Below are 18,902 nucleotides of genomic sequence, written 5' to 3'. Positions count from 1 at the left end.
GCGGCCAGTTGTCATTCTGGATGTTTCCTCAAACAGACGAGACGCCACCTGAGCCCTGTTGCACAGAGAAGCAGTCTCAGGGGACTTGCCTCAGCGACTGATCTCGTGACTTTCGCACAGACCCCGGGCCCTGCGCGTGGTGGCCAGCCGCCGGCCCCGGGCTCCGTGGGTGCGTGGCTGGTGCGCTGCCGTCACATTGCATCTGGCCCGTGAGCCCTGGCGTCCGGCTGGCTGCCTGGGGTGGCTCGCCGAGGCCCCGGTGGCCACCGCGGGCACCTCTGAGCCTCGCTGGGAGCCCAGGACGCGCCTGGAAGCGCCAGCTCTCCCCGGGGGCTCCGCCTCGCTGCGTGCCGCCTTCGCGCTGGAGCTGCCTGTTCCCTCCGTGAGGGGTTTTCTTTCCGGAGCAAACGACTCTGCACTAGCAAACGGGCTGTCGGGGCCGTGACCGGTATGGATAAGAGATGGCCCAGCGGAAGGGCCGATGGTCCGTTTCTCCGGGAATTCTGACTGTGCTGTGAAGATGAGTTGTGGTAGCATGAAGATGGTGGTCTGTGTGAGTATGAGGTGAGCCCACGTGCCGGGAGCTGGCCTGAGACCTGCTGACTCGCACGGCAGGCCAGCCGCTTAGACTGGGGAGTGACAATTATGTGATGTGATTTCTGAGCCTCCCGTGCCGCAGGAGCAGTTCTGGGTGAAGCGAGGAAACCTGCATGTCTTTCCTCCCCAGTCGGCACATGGTCTTGAACGCGCCTTGCTGGTCACAGTAGGGGTGGTCCAGGCGTGGACGCCTCACGTGGCTTCTGCAGGCGCCCTTTCCCCTGAGGCCGTCCAGGCACGCATTTGGAAGGCGGCGGGCACAGCGGCTCTGCCTCAGGCCCGGAGTCTACGGCAGACTGGAGGCCCAGCTTCCCGGCGTGGACGAAGCGCGTCCTGTCTGTGAGGAGGGCCATCGACAGGAACCCACCTGCTTCCCCCTGACGGCCGCCCGTCCTGTGCGCTCCCAAGAGAGGAGACGGTGGGCAGGAGCTGCAGAGGCCGCGTCCTGTGGGGCCGCTGCCCATGGGTCAGCTACCGTCCGGCAGGCGACGGGGGGCCGCCCTGGGTCCGCATCCGAGCGCCCTGCGTCTGGCCCTGTCCTCGCCAGAGGGAGCTGGGAGACTGCAGGCGGTCTGTGCAGCGTGCGGCCCCTGGGGCTCCCGTGGGCCGGCGCGGGGTCTGGCCGCGGCTGCCCCTCGGCCCCAGGCTCATCCAGGCCATGCGGCGTTCCTGAGGAAGGGGCCGCTGGCACCCTCAGCCTCTGCCTCAGCCAGAAACCGTGGGGGGTTGGTGTTTAGCGATTTAGCTTTTTGTTAGCACGGATGTTTAAAGATTATGGGGAGTAAACTGTGGGAAGGCTCTTGCTTTTCACTCCTTTATGCGTTTTCGTGGAGAAGATAGGTAAGTACAGTACGTTTGTGGTGATTCCTCACAAGCTCATTTCATCTTCGACCCGTTCACAGCACTGTTTCCGTGGGAGGGGGGATTTGTGGACGCAGCTGGACGGCGGTCCTGAGCCTCAGCGGGGTGCCCGCCGCCCCGGCTGTTCCCCAGGAGGGTGACTGGCTTCCCTGCCGGAAGCTTTCGTTTAAAGTTGGTTGGTGTCACCCTGCTTGTCACCGGTAACATGCCATCCGTGGACCTTTTTTGCAAAGTTTCTGTGCTTATATGTTTCCAGCGTTTACTTTTGCTGGTTACAGTAATATCACCGAAATAACATGCACGTAGCTTTGGAGAAAATGGAAAACACGAGCAGAGCAGAGAGCATCCCTGGAACGTGTTTGGGCCCCGGCCGAATGCCTCCCGACCATGCGGCTGCCCGCGAGGCGGAAGACGCTGGGGAAGCCCTGTGGCCGGGAGTGCCCGGCCCGCGGGGCCGGCGGGAGCCCGAGCTGCCCGCCCCTCGCCTGGCACCCCCGTCAGGATGAGACATCCGCTGGTCTCGGGCACTGGCACCAGCGGCAGGCGGCCACTGCCGTGGCACTCCCGGGCCAGTGAGGGGCGGGCCCCCAGGTCCTCTTCCGGGTCTGCCTGTGCGGGAAGGGGCTTCTGGTGCGGAGAAGGGCGCTGTCCGTTGCCACTGGTGCTCGTATCTGTCAGCAGTGGTTGAAACATCCTAGTTTTCCTGCAGGAGGGCACGCGCTGCGCTAGTAGGGGCAGGTGTTAAGCCGCGCCCCCGCCTCTGCGGCGGAGTTTGAGGGGCTCGCGGCTGGCACATGAGGCCTGTGACCATTCCTGCCGCGGGCTGGGCCCCTGAGCAGGCGGATGCGACCCTGGTGCTGTCGGGGCCTCCTGAGCCGGGCGGCCCCCGTCTACCCCGAGGCGGCAGCCGCCGGGACGCAGCCCCTGGGCAGTGGCGGGGGTGTGTGGGACACTGGCCAGCCATGCGTCAGTCCTGCCTCCTGTCCCGTCGCCAGCAGCCCTTGGTGAGGACTGCTTTGAGCAATAACACTGTCCAAAGAGCAGCTTCCCCGTGTGCCCACAGCCAGGGACTGCCCTGTGCGGGGCTGGCACGCTTAGGGTTTCAGGCTTTCCTCAGCTTTTTGTGAACGGTGAGGTTGATCTTCATTACCTGTGCCGAGAGGAATTTTAAAATGGGAAGTCTAAGAAAAGCGTTCTCATTCAGGAGAGAGTTCTGTGACGTGTCCTCCCCGCTAGTATGTATTTGTGGTATTCATCTTACCACATCTCATCCAAAAAGACGATGCAGCTTTAACCTGAACGTTACATTGTGTTTTCAAGGAATTGTTATTGATGTTCTCTTTGTAAAAGAAAGAAATATTGTAAATCTTTTTATTAAATAATGTAAAGATGTATATCTGTATTTTTGGATCATGTTATAGATGATGGATATATTGTTTAACAAATAAAGTATTTTTTGGAACAAACATTTGAGAACCCAGCCTTTCTGGAAATAAGACTTCAGTGTCGTGTCGAGAGCTGGGACTGGATGCTGTGTGGACTCTTGAAGGGGGGCGTGCAGTGGGCAGAGTGGGTGAGTCCCACCAGGGGCCTGGGTGGGATCCTGGGCCTCAGCTGTCTCATGGCGTCAGAAGGCAGTCCCAAGCTCACGAGAAAGACATGTTCTTAGTGAGGGCACTGGGGGTCGCTTCCTAGGGGCGTAAGGTGCCTCCTCTGGAACAGAAGCTTTGCCTTCTAGACCTGCTTGGGTGCCAAGGCCCTGAGGAAACTAAACCTCTCTGAGGACATCCTTGACGAGTGCTAACAGTTAGTGTCCAGAAAGCCAGCTCCGTCAACCACGGTGAAAGCATGGCTGGGCACCCATTTTCAGATGACGCCCTGTTCCCAGACTTAGCTCCTTGCTGGAAGGGAGACTGGCTCTGGAGGAGGGCCTGTGACCTGCCTCTGCCCACACTGTCCCCCACGTGCCCCAGTGGTGCCTGTCTGGGAGGAGGAGGAGGAGGAGGCCAGGCGCTTTGCTGCAGGAGTGGGGAGCTCAGGTGCATTGCTGCGGGTTCCCAGGGGCCAGGATGCCACTGGTCTGTGGTAAGAGTGAGGCCTGTGGCGATCGGGTAATAAGGTGACATTGGATGGCTGTCCAGGTCCCTCTGGTTATCTTCCCAGTGTCTGTGTCATTCAGATAGATGGACTTGACCACTGGCAGGATGGCCACGTCGACCTGTGGAGCGAGGACTGTCACAGTAGGAAGGGCCAGGGGGAAGTCTCTCGAGTGTTCTCTCCCTGCCAGGGCGTAACCCAAAGGCAGGGTGCGTCCTAGCGTGCCCCCACTGACTCACTGTGAAGAGGCAGGCAGATCTTAGAGAAGAAGGTTTACTGGAGGTGGTGAGGCCCCCGCTGCAGCTGCTGTTCCTGATAAGGCATCCTTACCAGAGCGGCACTCGCGCTCTTGGCGGGTGGCAGGTGGCAGGTGGCTGGTTGTGGATCCAGTCCTCGCTTGTACTCTCTGCCAATCTGCAGGGACCACCTGGATCTCTGTTCTACTTGGCAGATCCTGCAGCACGCCTTCCCAACCCGGCCTTGGGCCACGTACACACTCTGTCGTGCCCTCCGCCAGGGGTCATCATCTTAGCGTCCCACAGAACGCCCCTCCTGTCTGCCGCATCGAGGACTCGAGCTGGTGAGCCAGACGTGTCCTGGAGCCGCCTCGGGAGGACACAGGGGCCAGAAGGTGAGAAGAGAACTCTTCTCCAGGTACCAGTGACTGTGTCAGCCATCAAAGGGTGCATGGAAACCACTGTTTGAGTACTGTAACCATTTAATGGAGGATATCCAAGGGCTGAAGAAGCAAAAAGGGACATTGAGGTAGCAATAATTGGAGGAAGCAAGTTGAGTGTGGATTTGACAGCTTGGAGGAGGCGTGCTGACTGGGATTCAGAGGAGGAGGAGGAGGCCAGCTGGCTGCATGGCCGCCTTGGGTACCTCAGCCCCAGGAGCGCTGGGAAGAGGAGCTCCACGGAGCTGGGGCTCAGATATCTGCGGAGACCTGCCGCTCAGCCTCTGCCGGCGCACCCGGGGGAGGGGGAGGCAGCTGGGAGCTGGCCGCTGGGTGGCTGGGGCGGGGAACACCTGTCAGGCCGGGAGCCCCCCAGCCTGGTGCCCCCGATGGCAGAGCCCAGCGGGCCCACAGAGCAGATACCTTGGAGCTGTGGGTGGCAAACTGCCACCGGGCGGGCACGACCTGGAGGGGCTGGAGGAGGCGGCAGTCCCGAGAGGCGGACTCTGCGTCCTCCGGGGCAGAGCGGGTGGGGGTGGTCCGGGCCTTCCTGAAGCGGGATCGCCACCGGGCGCAGATCCTAGGGCCCCTCACTTGGGGCACTGGGGTTCTCAAGCGCTTCGGGGCGCCCTCGGGCTCTGCCTGCAGACTCGCAGGGATGTCTGCCCTTCTGCCAGGGGCGGGGCCAGGGGACCGGGGCTCTGCGTGCCAGCGTTCCCCGAAGCTGAGAGGGTGAGTCACGGTCCTCTGGGGACCCTTTAGGAGGACAGAGTGACGCCCTGGGGTCAGGCGGGATGTACACGCGGGCCAGTCCTCGTGGAAGGGGTGGGAGGCTGTGCAGGGACCACGCTAGGCAATGCTAACGCGACTAAAGGCCCGCTGTGCTCGCGGGGAAAGCTGGAGGAAGCCGGGCCTCACGGCGAAAGGGGCGGGGCCCTGGGTGGGCCGAGTCCGGGCAGAGGGCGGGGCAGTGGGGCGGACGGAGCCAGCAACAGGGGCGGGGCCCGGGCGGGCGGGGCCCGGGCGGGCGGGGCCCCCGAGGGCTTCCGGCGCAGGCGCAGTCCCGCTCCGCCCCGCCCTCTCTCCACGGCGGCGCGAAGCCTGCGGCGGGGACGCGGACGTGAGTGCGTGCGGACGTGAGTGCGTGCGCGCGTCCGCGCGGGGTCTCGGCGGAGGGGCTGAGGGCCGCGGGCCGGGGGCTGCGGAGGCGCGCGGTCGCGGGGCGGCGGGCGCCCGCGGGGCCCTCGGATCCCGCCGCCCGGGCCGATCCGGTCACGCGGTCGCGCAGGCTGCGCGCCCCGGGCCTTCCGGACGAGCCTGGGTGAGCGCGCGCGCGGGGCGCCGGCGCTTGGTCGTCGCCCCCTGGCTGGGGCGGCCGCTCCTGGCCCCCGGTGGCCCCCTAACGGCCGTGACCCCAGGCGCCCGGCCCCCGGCGGGAGTCCGGCCCCGAGCCGGCTGCTTACCTGCCGTGCGCAGCCCTAAACAGGGGGGGGTTGGCCTCCGCGTCTCCTGTAAGCCTCACCCCCGCTGGTGCGGCGCCTGCTGCCTCCAGGCACCCGGGGCTCTGGTCGTGTCCACAAGGTCACTCGGAGGTGTGACCCCGCGTGAGGGCGCTGCCGCTCGAGCCGCCCAGGTGGTCTGAGCGCCAGGTGAGCTGGAAGCAACCAGAACACCGGTGCTCCACCCCGCTCCCCTCCCCGGGGGTTTCCTGGCGAGTTGCCCACTCCCGGGTCCCCACGACGGGGGCCCAGAGGAGCTTCCCCCTGCCCCGCGCTTTTTGTGAACTTGTAGCATATCCACAAACAAAAGGTTTATCATTTTAACCACTTGTTACCCTGGTGGCTCTGTCGTAAAAGAACCCACCTGCACATCCAGGAGACCCTGGGTCAGGAAGATTCCAGGGAGAAGGAAGTGGCAGCCCTCTCAAGTATTCTTGCCTGGGCGATCCTAGGGACGGAGGAGCCTGGCTGGTCTCAGGCGACGCCACTGAGCGATTAAACCACCACCTTCATGCGCAGGCGCGCTCAGCCGTGTCCAGCTCTGCGACCCCAGTCTGTGAGCTGTAGCCTGCCGGGCTCTTCTGTCCAAGGACTTCTCCAGGCAAGAATACTGGAGCAAGTTGCCATTTCCTTCTCCAAAGGATCTTCCCGACCCAGGGATTGAACCCGCATTTTTTGCATGGCAGGCGGGCTCCTTACTAGCTGAGTTACCAGGGAAATGGCATCTGCCCCTCACAGCACCGTAACTGCTTGTTCCTTGTGAAGGAAGAGGGGCTGAGAGGGAGGCGTGGTTGTTGCAGATGTTAAACCTAACACAGGGGTGGGGGTGGGGTGGCCTAAGCCAGGGGTGTGTGTCTCGTGACTTGTCAGGGGGGTCACTCCTGCCGGGGGCCATGCCGCATCAGCTGAAGGCCTTGTGTCCCTGGTGCCCACCCAGCCCGCCTCTTCCGGGTGGTCTGAACCTCACTCTGCCCCCGCAGCCGTGGAAGCCAGTGTGCGTCTCTGGGCCCTTGAGGGGCTGGGGCCCTGCTGAGCTGCCTCCCCCCCCTGCAGGTGCTCCCCTTGTGTCTGCTCCGAGCTGTTCCAGAGTCAGGTCCACTCACTTACTTTGTAGGGCAGGAGTGATGATGCCCCCTCTGGTGCCCAGGTGGCCTGCGTGGCTCTTCTGCTGGCGGGCAGCCTGCATTCAAGGAGCCTCCGTGCGACAGAGGATGTGGGTGGGGCCGTCCAGGATCCCTGGGCTGGGCGGCCCTCGAGGGGCCTGGGGCACCAGCCCCCTGGCTCCACGAGGCAGCTGCTCGGCCTCCTCCCGCGCTCCTGAGGTGACGCTGACCCCGGAGCGCTACCCTGTGCGGCGGCTGCCCTTCTCCGTGGTGTCTGAGGACGACCTGTCTGCCCTGGAGCAAGTTGTCCCTGGCAGGGTCATCACAGACCCGGAGGAGCTTGAGGCTCCCAACTTGGACTGGCTGAGGACGGTCCGAGGTGAGTGAGGGTCTGTTCACACTTCATGCTTGGGGTGGGCAGGGGTTGAGGAACAGCCTGGGATTCCATGCGGCCAGCGGTGAGCACTGGGTGCAGGAGCTCCGGGCGGCGTCACAGACGCTTTTCTGACGCAGGACATCTGCAGATTAAGATAAAACAGCTGACCGCCCCCCCTGCCCCCCCAGCTGCTCTGAGGGGTGTGTGTGTGTGTGAACTGCTACTCACTTCCTCGCAAGGCGTCGGTTCAGTTCAGTTGTGTCTGACTCTGTGCGACCCCATTGACTGCAGCACACCAGCCTCCCTGTCCATCACCAACTCCCGGAGTTTACTCAGACTCTTTTCCACTGAGTCGATGATGCCATCCAACCATCTCATCCTCTGTCATCCCCTTCTCTTCCTGCCTTCAATCTTTCCCAGCCTCAGGGTCGTTTCCAGTGAGGCAGTCTTCGCATCAGGTGGCCAAAGTATCAGAGTTTCAGCTTCAGTGTCAATCCTTCCAGTGAATATTCAGGACTGATTTCCTTGAGAATGGACTGGTTGGATCTCCTTGCAGTTCAAGGGACTCTCAAGAGTCTTCTCCAACAACACAGTTCAAAACCGTCAATTCTTCGGCGCTCAGCTCTCTTTATAGTCCAACTCTCACGTCCGTACATGACCATTGGAAAAAACCATAGCCTTGACTGCTGCTGCTGCTGCTGCTAAGTCACTTCAGTTGTGTCCGACTCTGTGTGACCCCATAGACGGCAGCCCACCAGGCTCCCCCGTCCCTGGGATTCTCCAGGCAAAAACACTGGAGTGGATTGCCATTTCCTTCTCCAATGCATGAAAGGGAAAAGTGAGTGAAGTCGCTTCTGTCATGTCCGACTCTTAGCAACCCCCTGGACTGCAGCCCACCAGGCTCCTCTGTCCATGGGATTCTCCAGCCTTGACTAGACGGACCTTTGTTGGCAAAGTAATGTTTGCTTTTTAATATGCTGTCTAGGTTGGTCATAGCTTTTCTCCCAAGGAGCAAACGTCATTTAATTTCATGGCTGCTGCCCAAGGCCTGGGCTAATGTATATCGAGGAACCGCAAACTGGGCTCAGACAACTGGAGTGTCTCCTCTCTGGTCTCAGCTGTGGGTAGGACTCCCTCTAGTGGGGGGTCCTTCCTGCCTCTTCCAGCTCCTGGGGCTCCAGGCGACCTTGACGTGTGGCGTCTTCCGGCACTTGTCCCCCTCACACAGCCTCTCCTTGTATTTCCCTCTCTGTCCTCTTATGAGGCCACTGTCCTTGGATTGGGGTGGCACCCTCATCAGGATGATCTCAAGCTTAGGTCCTTAATTACATCTGTAAGGACCCTTTCTCCAAGGAAGGTCATGTTCGTGGGTTCTGCGGGGTGGGGTGTCTACACGTCTTTTGGGGGGCCTGTTGTCCCCTCTGCAGCTCGCTTGGGCAGGATGCGGGCCCTGCAAGGTGGCCTGGCCGCCCACACCCCCCACACCAGCTTGGAGATTCTTCTGGACTCAGGTTGCCTTCTTAATAGCAGGTTTCCTAAGGCCCTGTGTTGTCTTCCCTGGTGCTCAGATGGTGAAGAATCCGCCTGCAATGCAGGAGACCCAGGTTTGATCCCTGGGTCAGGAAGGTCCCCTGGAGAAGGGAATGGCAACCCACTCCAGTATTCTTGCCTGGAAAGCCCATGGACAGAGGAGCCTGGCGGGCCACAGTCCCTGAGGTCACAAAGAGCAGGACACGGCTGAGCGACTCCACTTCCACTTTAGTGTTGTCTCTCGAAGTGATTTCAGAGGTCACGTGACCTACTTAGTTGTAAAAACCAACAGTGTTTCTGCTGCATATTAAGAAGATATGGAAGAGAAGCAGCTTATCGCCCGATGCCATGTTTAAGCCTGAACTGCCAGGACGCTCCCAGGTCCTCAGGCTGGGCCCAGAGCCAGCGCAGCCAGGCTGAAGGCGAGCCCTGGCGGGTGTGCTGGGCTCTTGGCTCAGGCACCGCGGGGCCATGACAAAGGCGGCAGGAAAGCTGAGCGAGGCTCCAGACCAGAGTGCAGCGTCAGGAGCAAGTGCAATTGGGTGTGGGTGCAGGTGACGGGCCAGCCCTGCCCCATGGGGAGGCTGGAGGCGGTGGAAGCCCGTCTGCTGGGCTTCTCTACCAGGGTGCCCTTGAGGAAGGCGCCCAGGCCCACCCCGCCCTCATGGGCAGCCCCGCCCCGCCCCGCCCAGAGCCCCCTGCCTAGCCGCAGGGCCACGTGGTGTCTCTGATACCGAGACAGGAGGGACGTCCTGAGGAACGTGGGGGCCCGCAGTCCTGTGGGCAGTGTGGATGCTGGGCACAGCCTGTTCTGTGGGCCACTTGGCTCGAGAAGGCGGCTCTGAGTCCTGGAGCAGAAAATCTCCACAGCCTGATCAGCAGGCTCCTGCCGAGGATGGGGCAGGAGGTGTCCACTCTGCAAGGTCCTGTGGGAGCAACCCCGAGGCGGTGGGTGCCGACCCCGAGGTGCCGTGCGCTGACCCCCAAGTGGTGTGTGCTGACCCCCTAGGCGGTGTGTGCTGACCCCTAGGAGGTGTGTGCTGACCCCGAGGTGCCGTGTGCTGACCCCCAAGTGATGTGTGCTGACCCCGAGGCGGTGCACGCTGACCCCGAGGCGGTGTGTGCTGACCCCGAGGTGCCGTGTGCTGACCCCCAAGTGATGTGTGCTGACCCCGAGGCGGTGTACGCTGACCCCGAGGCGGTGTGTGCTGACCCCGAGGTGCCGTGTGCTGACCCCGAGGTGCCGTGTGCTGACCCCCAAGTGATGTGTGCTGACCCCGAGGCGGTGTACGCTGACCCCGAGGCGCCGTGTGCTGACCCCGAGGTGCGTGTGCTGACCCCCAAGTGATGTGTGCTGACCCGAGGCGGTGTACGCTGACCCCGAGGCGGTGTGTGCTGACCCCGAGGTGCCGTGTGCTGACTCCTAGGAGGTGTGTGCTGACCCCGAGGCGGTGTGTGCTGACCCCTAGGAGGTGTGTGCTGACCCCGAGGCGGTGCACGCTGACCCCGAGGCGGTGTGTGCTGACCCCTAGGAGGTGTGTGCTGACCCCGAGGTGCCGTGTGCTGACCCCCAAGTGATGTGTGCTGACCCCGAGGCGGTGTGTGCTGACCCCGAGGTGCCGTGTGCTGACCCCGAGGTGCCGTGTGCTGACCCCCAAGTGATGTGTGCTGACCCCGAGGCGGTGCACGCTGACCCCGAGGCGGTGTGTGCTGACCCCTAGGAGGTGTGTGCTGACCTTGACTGGGGGACCAAGAGCCAGGAGCAGTGCTGTGTGTGTGTGTGGGATGAGGGTGCCTGGATGAGGCCCTGAGGTGAGGAGGGTGCCTCCCTTTCCTCAAGCCCAGAGGCACCTTGACTGAGAGAGGGGGCTGCAGCGGAAGCAAAGCGGAGGCAGGAAGGCTCAGCAGCGGTGGGGGCAGCTGCTCCAGGGACAGTGGGCAGACAGCCTCCGGGAGGGCCGGCAGGGGGACGGTCCACTGAAGTCAGGCCCTTGGAGCCCTGGGGATGTTCCTGGCAGGTGGCGCGCAGGGTGAGGAGGGCTGGATCAAGGGTGGCCCGCCTGTGAGCACAGCAGGGTGTTCGGAGGGGAAGGGAGGCTGCAGTGGGGGTGGGGTGGTGGGGGGGGTGGGGGGGTGATGGTGGCGGTGGCACCCTGACCCTGTGTGGCTGGCCCTTCTGCCTGCCCCCTTGCCAGCCTCTCCAGGCTGGACGTCCCTTCCCTCCAGTCCTGGGGGCTTCTCCAGAGTTGGCCTCTGATGGCTTCTGCCCTGGGCTTTGCTCTCTTTGTAGCCCCCCCTTATTAACACATCGGACCATTTTCTTATCCTTTTCCCAATTAGAGAGGTAATCCCTAGGGCGGGAGAACTTTGCCTTTCTCTCTGTGCCTGGGCCTGGGCACACGGTGGGAGCTCAGGTATGAGAAACACCAGTGAATGAAACCAACAGGGTCCCTGCACTCGGCCGCCCAGAAGGACCTGGAGGCCTGACGGCCAGGCGCCTGGGCAGACACGGTTCATTTGATGAAAAGCAAACGAGACATGGCTTTCATAATAAGAAAGTAAGCTAGAAACTACAGTCCAATCTCAGAACACCGTAAAAGTCAGTGACGCAGCAGGAAACGTGCAAGACAGCCTCCTGCTCTCCTGCAGCCTCTTAGCTGCTTAAAGCACTTTCCGCAAAACTGAGCGTAGAGAGAAACTTGATTGTCTTGGAGGCAGTGGTCAGAAATGCCGACAGATAAGGCCGCGACCGGGCATCAGATAACTTGTGATAACCAAGCACTGAGAGTCCACAGCCTGCACTGCTGTGGACAGATAGCCAAGATGATAAACATGCAAGGTGGGGAAAGCCCCTTCCTGGAGCAGGAGGTGGGTTCATGAGTGCAGGTGAATGGGTGCGTTCGGAAGCTGAAGCTCACGGGGGTCGGCTCGCAGGGCGCCGGATGTTCACGTGGCCTCAGGTGTCGCCACACGATACAGGTTCCTTCCCGGGGAAACCCAGTCACTTGCAGTGGAGAGGACTCCGGGCTCCTGCCACTGAGGTCCCCAGGCCCAGCTCCAGCCCACGGGCTGCCCGGGCGGGCCCCCTTCCTCAGCGAGTCAGGCTCTAGGCGGGGAGGCTGGCAGGCGGGCTTCCCCAGGAGGCGGGACGCCCCTCCTAGGTGGCTGTGGCTTCTGTCCCACAGGCTCCAGCAAGGTGCTGCTGAGGCCGCGGACGACCCAGGAGGTGGCACACATCCTCAGGTAGGCGCCCTGCCCGCCCCACTGCCTCGTCACCAGCGCGGGGCAGAGAGCACGCGGACCCCGCGGCCAGGCAGGCGGGGGCGGGAAGGCGGGGCGACGGGAGGGCGGGCAGGGCAGGAGACTGAGGGGCCGAGCAGGCTGAGCAGAGCCGCGGCCTCCAGGGGGCGCCGGGCAGCCTCGACGCCCAGGGCGGCGGTGGGCACAGGCCTTTTCTTGAAAAACGCCTGCTTTGAAGTTTTCTATCCCTGTACGCTCGTGTTTACTATAGAAAAATTGGAAAACATAGAAAGCCATCAAGAAAAAAAAATTGCAAAAGCAAAATTTTCCTCTCCAAATATAACCGCCGATGACATTTTGGTTTGCCAGCTCAGCGCTTTCGTGTGTGTGTGGGCTGTTAAGCATCATCACATTGTATCTCCCACGTCATGGCCTTTCCCTTCCATGTGGCGATGCCCGTGGTCTGATTCCTATTCCACGCCACTGTCGATGCGTGGAAGGTGAGCGCCGGAGAGTGCTCCGTCCCCGCCACCTGTGGAGGTGTGTGCGGGGCCCCAGGACACCTGGCGCTGCTCCGACTGAGCTGCGGCTGGAGGCTGGCTGCCTGGCAGGTGGCTCACGTGGCGCACGTGGGCAGCCTGCCCCTCGGGGTGGGGGCCCCAGTGCCCAGATCTTGGCCCATCAGGGCCCGGTCCCTTCAGGTCCTCGCTCGGTAGGAGGCTGGCCTGCCTCTGAAGGGCAGTGGGCAGGGGAGGGGTGGGCAGCCCAGGCTAAAGGGGAGCAGGGATACGGGGTGGGGGGCGGGAGGGGCCCTGAGTGCCCGGGGCTGCCGCTGTCGAGATGAACAGGCAGGGCGGCAGCGGACGCTCTGTCTGTGCTCGGAGACGCAGCCTCGGGGTGGCCCGGACCTCGTCTGTGACCTGGGAAGACCATGACCGCCTGTTCCCCCCCGCGGTTTGCGGGGTCACTGCCCCTCAGACTCCTGTCGTGTGTGGGGATGGAGGAGGCACCCCCTTGAGGCTGCGGCAGGAAGTGGCTTGGCTCGGTGGTGGGAGAGGCTGGGGCCCCATGGCCCTGACGGCGCCCTCCCGGGGTGCTGGCGTGGGAGTCGGAGGCAGCCCTGACCCTGGTCCTCGGCGTGTCCCAGGTACTGCCACGAGCGGAACCTGGCCGTGAACCCCCAGGGGGGCAACACAGGCATGGTGGGCGGCAGCACGCCGGTCTTTGACGAGATCATCCTGTCCACCGCCCTCATGGACCAGGTCCTCAGCTTCCACGACGTGTCGGGTGAGGCCGGCCGCGCCGGGACTGCCCTCGGCCGCCGGGCTGGGCCGGGCTGGGCGGGGCTGGGGCGCTGGGCCGGGCCGGGCCGGGCTGGGCGGCTGGGCTGGGCTGGGCTGGGCTGGGCCGGGACTGCCCTCGGCCGCCGGGCCGGGCCGGCGGGCCGGGCCGGGCTGGGCTGGGCTGGGCTCGGGCCGGGCTGGGCCTGCCGGCTGGGCCGGGCGGGCCGGGCTGGGCTGGGCTGGGCTGGCTGGCTGGGCTGCGCTGGGCCGGGACTGCTCTCGGCGCCGGGCCGGGCCGGGCTGGGCCGGGCTGGGCTGCGCTGGGCCGGGCCGGGCTGGGCTGGGCTGGGCTGGGGAGGGGGACCAAGCAGGCACCCAGGCCCCTTGGTCCTTGGGGCGACTTAGACCTTGGACTTGAACGGCTGTGCGGCCCCTCCCAGCCACGCCGACCCTCCCTGAGGCCTGCAGGGTGTATAAGGGGCTCCACAGTTTCGAAGCTCCAGGCCCCACAACTGTGTGGGTGCCTCTCGGGCAGGATCCCTGGGCTGAGCATGCTCTCTGGCCAGGGCACCTGGACACTGGGGGGCTGGGCAGAGCCCCAGGATCCACCCACTCAATGCCAGCAGCATCTCCAACCCAGATTGTCTCCAGACTTGTCACATGTCCCCTGGGGCAGAATCCCACCCGCACTTGAGGGCTCTAGCCTTGTAGGAACCCCTCTTCACCGCTCCCTTGCGTGAGCCTGTGTGTGTGAGCCCTGTTCCCCCCCCCCGCCCCCCGCCCCGTGGCCTCACTGGCCTTTCCTCTTTTCCCATAAAGCCATCTTCTAGGGGAGGGATGAGGGACACCCGTTTTCCTCCTCACCCTGGTTCCTGGATGGGCAGATGCCCCTCCCGGGGTTTTTGGCCTGCTGGGCCCCCTGGGCTGAGCCTGACGGCCCCCACGGGGGCTCTGCTTGCTCGGCAGGGGTCCTGGTCTGCCAGGCGGGGTGTGTTTTGGAGGCGCTGAGCCAGTACGTGGAGGAGCGGGGCTTCATCATGCCTTTGGACCTTGGGGCGAAGGGCAGCTGCCACATTGGGGGGAATGTGGCTACCAACGCAGGCGGCCTGCGGTTCCTGCGATACGGCTCCCTGCGGGGGACGGTCCTGGGCCTGGAAGTGGTGAGCTGGGGACACTTGCCGCCAGGCACTGGCCCTGCTTCCGGGGACCTGGCCAGACCTGCTCTGGCTCCCGGGTTGGTCCCAGGGGCCTGGCCTTTCCCAGTGGTCGGCATGCAAGGTCTCTGGTGAGACCCCCTGGCTCAGAGGTCAGGTGCACCCTTGCTCCCATACACGGGCACCCAGGGTGCTGCAGGCCCAGCCTTGGTGCCACCTTCTCGGGCCTCAGGTGGGCAGCGAGGCCACCTTGGGGTGCAGCCTGGTCTCCCCTGGGCCTCACCCGGGCCGTGGGGGTTACACGCGGCACCCCGCTCTCTGGCTTCCCACGAGGCAACGATGCACCTCCTGCCCCCACGAAGGGCTGCTGTGGGGGCTGTTCCCCTGAGCAGGTTCCCGGGTGGTGGCATTCCGCCCGCCAGCTCCCTGGGAGCCCGTGCCGCCACAGCTCCTAGGGCTTTTCTAAAGCGTGGCCTCTGTGTTTGCCCACGGAGGGCGGGGGGCCGCTCCTGTCTGGTTAGCCGCAGGCCCCTGAGCTGCTCTCTGGCTGCAGGATGCTTCATCGCAAGTCTGCTGGCTTCTGCACGCTGTGCCGCTAAGCTTCTGACTAAATTCACCAGAGAGAGCATGACTGAGGCGCCTGTGGATGAGGAGTGCAAGGGATGGGCACTGGTGCACTGCCTTTCCCTGCCTTCCTGCATCCTGGGTGCTTCGTGCTCCACCCGAGTGCCTTCCCTGCCTTCCTGCACCCCGGGTGCTCCCTGCTCCACCTGGGTGCTCCCTGCCTTCCTGCATCCCGGGTGCTCCCTGCCTTCCTGCACCCCGGGTGCTCTTTGCCTTCCTGCACCCCGGGTGCTCCCTGCTGCTCCACCTGGGTGCTCCCTGCTCCACCCGAGTGCTCCCTGCCTTCCTGCACCCCGGGTGCTCCCTGCCTTCCTGCACCCCCTTCCTGCACCCTGGGTGCTCCCTGCTCCACCCAGGTGCTCCCTGCTCCACCCGAGTGCTCCTGGCTCCACCCTGGGTGCTCCCTGCTCCACCNTTTCTTTTTTTTCTGACAAACCTCAACGTGAATCAGTCATCATTTGAATTCAGTTCAGTTGATCAGCCGTGTCCGACTCTTTGCCACCCCGTGAACTGCAGCACGCCAGGCCTCCCTGTCCAACACCAACTCCCGGAGTTCACTCAACTCACGTCCATCGAGTCGGTGATGCCATCCCGCCATAGGTATACATATATTCCTTAGTCCTTTCAACCATTTTTAAAAACTGTCTTTAAAAGATCATATGTACTTTCAGTTAAAAGAAAATAGATGTGATAGTAGAGAATTACATAAAGTTGAGACTTTGAACTTCAGCATAGTATGGCTGGAAAACTGTGAATAGATTATCAAAATCTTTGCTACATCTTTCAGATCCAGTGTCTTCAACCCCACTTGGAGACATTGTCTCTTGGGTGACTGTCCTCCTGCAGTTCCTCTGCCCTGCCTCAGCACTCGCCATCGCCTCTCACTGGTACAGTGTACCCAGATACTCAAGGCTCACTCTTCTCTTCACTCAAGTCTTTGCCCTAAAAGTCACTTTGGAAGAGCTTTTCTACATAGTTTTCTCTAAAAATATCCTCACACATCACTATTATTTGCCTTGTATCTGCACGTGAGTGTGTGTGTGTGTGTGTATGTGTCTGCGCGTGTGTGTTTGTGCAAACTCCCTTCAAGCGTTTAGGTGGAAAAAGGACTTTAGTCACGATCCTCATGTCCCTAGCACATATGAGACTGCCTGACACGTGTTAATAATTGGGAAACATTTGCAAATAAATTAATTTCTATGAGTACACTGAGTTGAATAGAGTCTGTCTATTGGTTTTACAAATAAGGAAACTGAGACTGAGAGGATTCAATTCTTTCCAAGATAGACAAAGATAGAAACAAGTCTGAAACCACTGAAGGAATTCTTTGATGGATCCAGTCCAAACATACATAATTCAGACAAAATGAACTCAATGGTGGAAAAGTCTAATTCCGATAATTCAATGGAGTGAAAGGAACACTCAGAAGAATACCTGTAGCTGACAGAAGAGATGAAAAACACTATATGCAGAAAAAAAAAGAAAGAAAGAAAGAAAGAAAGCAATACTAATGGGCTATGAATATGCTTTATTGGAGAAGCAAAGGAATAAACACACTATTTGCTCATGGAGGAGAGATCGCAACATGGATACAGACACACAGATGGCAAAGAGAGATCAAGCAATGATCCTACTGCTCTTCCACAAATGTGGTGTCAGATCAGAACCAAGGCTTTTCTCTGTTCAGCTGGCAGTCCAGGAGGGAGATTAAGGAAGACGCAATCCATCACCATGGCCGAAAGAAGGACAATGGAAGAGCCTGGAACATGGTGCTGTTACTTCCACTTGGCGTGGACACTTCTGCTCCCATGGTGGCATGGTGGCCAGAGGGCATTTCTGCTGGCTCACTGGAGGTGGGCATGGATGGGGTGGGCAAGGCTCATGGCACTTCGGTGGGCACACTTTTGGAGGTGGATGGCAGGGCTCCTTGCACTGATGGTGATGCTGATGCGGATGCTGGTGTGGATGTGGATGCGGATGCGGATGCGGATGCGGGATGGTGAGACATCCTTCCTGGGTCTCAAGGAATCTGAAATACAAACAGACAACATTCTTCATAACGGAGAGTCCGACTGGTAGAACATTTAGCTGTGCCCAAAACCCTCCCATCGCTAAGGACTCTTCTTCATTCCTAATACAGTCTTCATGGTTTCTTATGGCTTCTTCACCCTTCTTGTTTAGTATCTCTTGCCCGCAGATCTTCAGTCTTTTCCGGTTAGTCTCTCCTTCACCACTTTCTAAAACAAAATTACCTACAAGGTGTTGTACGAATACAAATATTCTCTGAAGAAGAATCTGGATAATGAACTTGTAGCCAATCCCCCCCAAAATCTCTACTTATTTCTCCCATGAGGTCTTGGTTGCTGGCCAAGCTGACCTGACTGTGGGCTTCTGAGGATAAATGCAAAGGCCCAAACTCGGCACTCAGTGGGACTGAACGCTGAGAAGGGGGCATTTGGAACTAATGTGTGCTGTGATAGCACAGTATCTCATCCCCCTTTACTCTCTCTCAGGTTAAGATTGTGCCTCTGACTCCATTTTCGCCTCAAATTTAAGATCATATTCATGACCAATTACCAAAAGTTCACCCCTAAATCCTCATTATCTTCTTTTCCCATACAGAGCACTAATTGCTTCAATTAAAGCCACTTCTAACCCCAGATTAAACCCAACACTCAAGTTCCACAAAGATCTCTAAGAGTTGTGGTCACCTGAGGCCCCAGAGAAGACCTATGACCGTCACGACAATGACAGCGCTGTGATGGAGACTCCTTTTATAAGGACCAGGCAGCTCCATTCAGGGGGAATATCCCAGGACTGGCTGATGCACTTGTTTCCCACCCCCAAATTCCATGTGCTGGCAATCTCAAAAACAAACTGCCACACTCATGCTGATATCACAAATCTCCCTTGTCCATGGACTTCTTTATCCTTCACTCAGGGAGTGCAGAGTGATTCACTGGAGACCTTGTCACATACTCCCTGTGCCATTGTTATGCACCTGTTAGGAAATATGAGGAATTCTTTGACAATAGTGTTTCGCCTCCATTGTCAGACTTGGTGATTCTTCCACTCCCAGCCCCCAAGAATCTGCTCTTAAAACTTCCTCCCTATTCCATTTCACCTGCCAGCACCCAGCTTTGTTTCCCTTGATGGTCAAGACTAGAATTTACTAACCTCACATATCTTAACCCCTACCCACAGTTTTTTTAAACTCGCCTTCCTTACACCATGCCCCACTGGTCTCTAGGCTCTCCTTGACAATTAAATGACTAGAGACCACAAAGTTTTATCTTCTTTTTCTAATTTTCCAGTTTCTGGTGTTAGCGGTCTCATGCCAGGAGTCTTTTCACATAGCTCCATTCATGGACTTGGACAGGAAAGCTTGACCCTTCAGTTTTCTAGGCCATAAGGTCACAAGTTGAGATATTTTTCTGAAGCTCTACTTTTGCAGATTTATACACTGATCTGGTCTCTGCAGCAACATGATCATGAGCAACTTGTAGTCTGCTAGAAACCTAAATTCCTCTCTTCTCATGATTTTCAAAATTGACTCAATGTCTAGGCTGCATCCATTAAGAAGCTTTTCCACTAGTACTCCCCAAATATCCTCTGCCACTTTCCCCTACAACAGTTAATTCCATTGACTCTATCCTGCCATTCTTTTTTTTTTTTTTTTTGAAATGACATTTAGTGTGTTTTCAGACATTCTTAGTATACTCAGGGAATGAAGCACCACGAGTCATTGACCCCGCCATTCAATCCATGGATATTTTCCTCTTCACAAATAAACTAAGGGTTACATAGATCCCATCAGGAATTTATTAGTATAATTGGTTGAAACCCAGGAGCCCTAGAGCTA

General features: G+C 60.0%; 1 protein-coding gene across 5 annotated transcripts; it reads left to right on the top strand.

Annotated features, from left to right (window-relative positions):
- On the top strand, window positions 5,309–14,422 carry LOC108633807 (D-2-hydroxyglutarate dehydrogenase, mitochondrial; the record flags this gene model as incomplete). Of its 5 annotated transcripts, none has more annotated exon segments than XM_018039713.1 (5): window positions 5,309–5,351; window positions 6,845–7,212; window positions 11,925–11,982; window positions 13,127–13,266; window positions 14,229–14,422. In XM_018039713.1, coding segments are annotated over 4 exon segments (750 nt in total), but the record flags the coding sequence as incomplete, so codon positions are not given.

This window comes from Capra hircus, chromosome 3 (assembly GCF_001704415.2).
Source record: "Capra hircus breed San Clemente chromosome 3, ASM170441v1, whole genome shotgun sequence".
Lineage (NCBI taxonomy): Eukaryota > Metazoa > Chordata > Mammalia > Artiodactyla > Bovidae > Capra > Capra hircus.
Note: the sequence above shows the minus strand (reverse complement) of the source record. Positions and strands in the feature narration are given on the sequence as shown.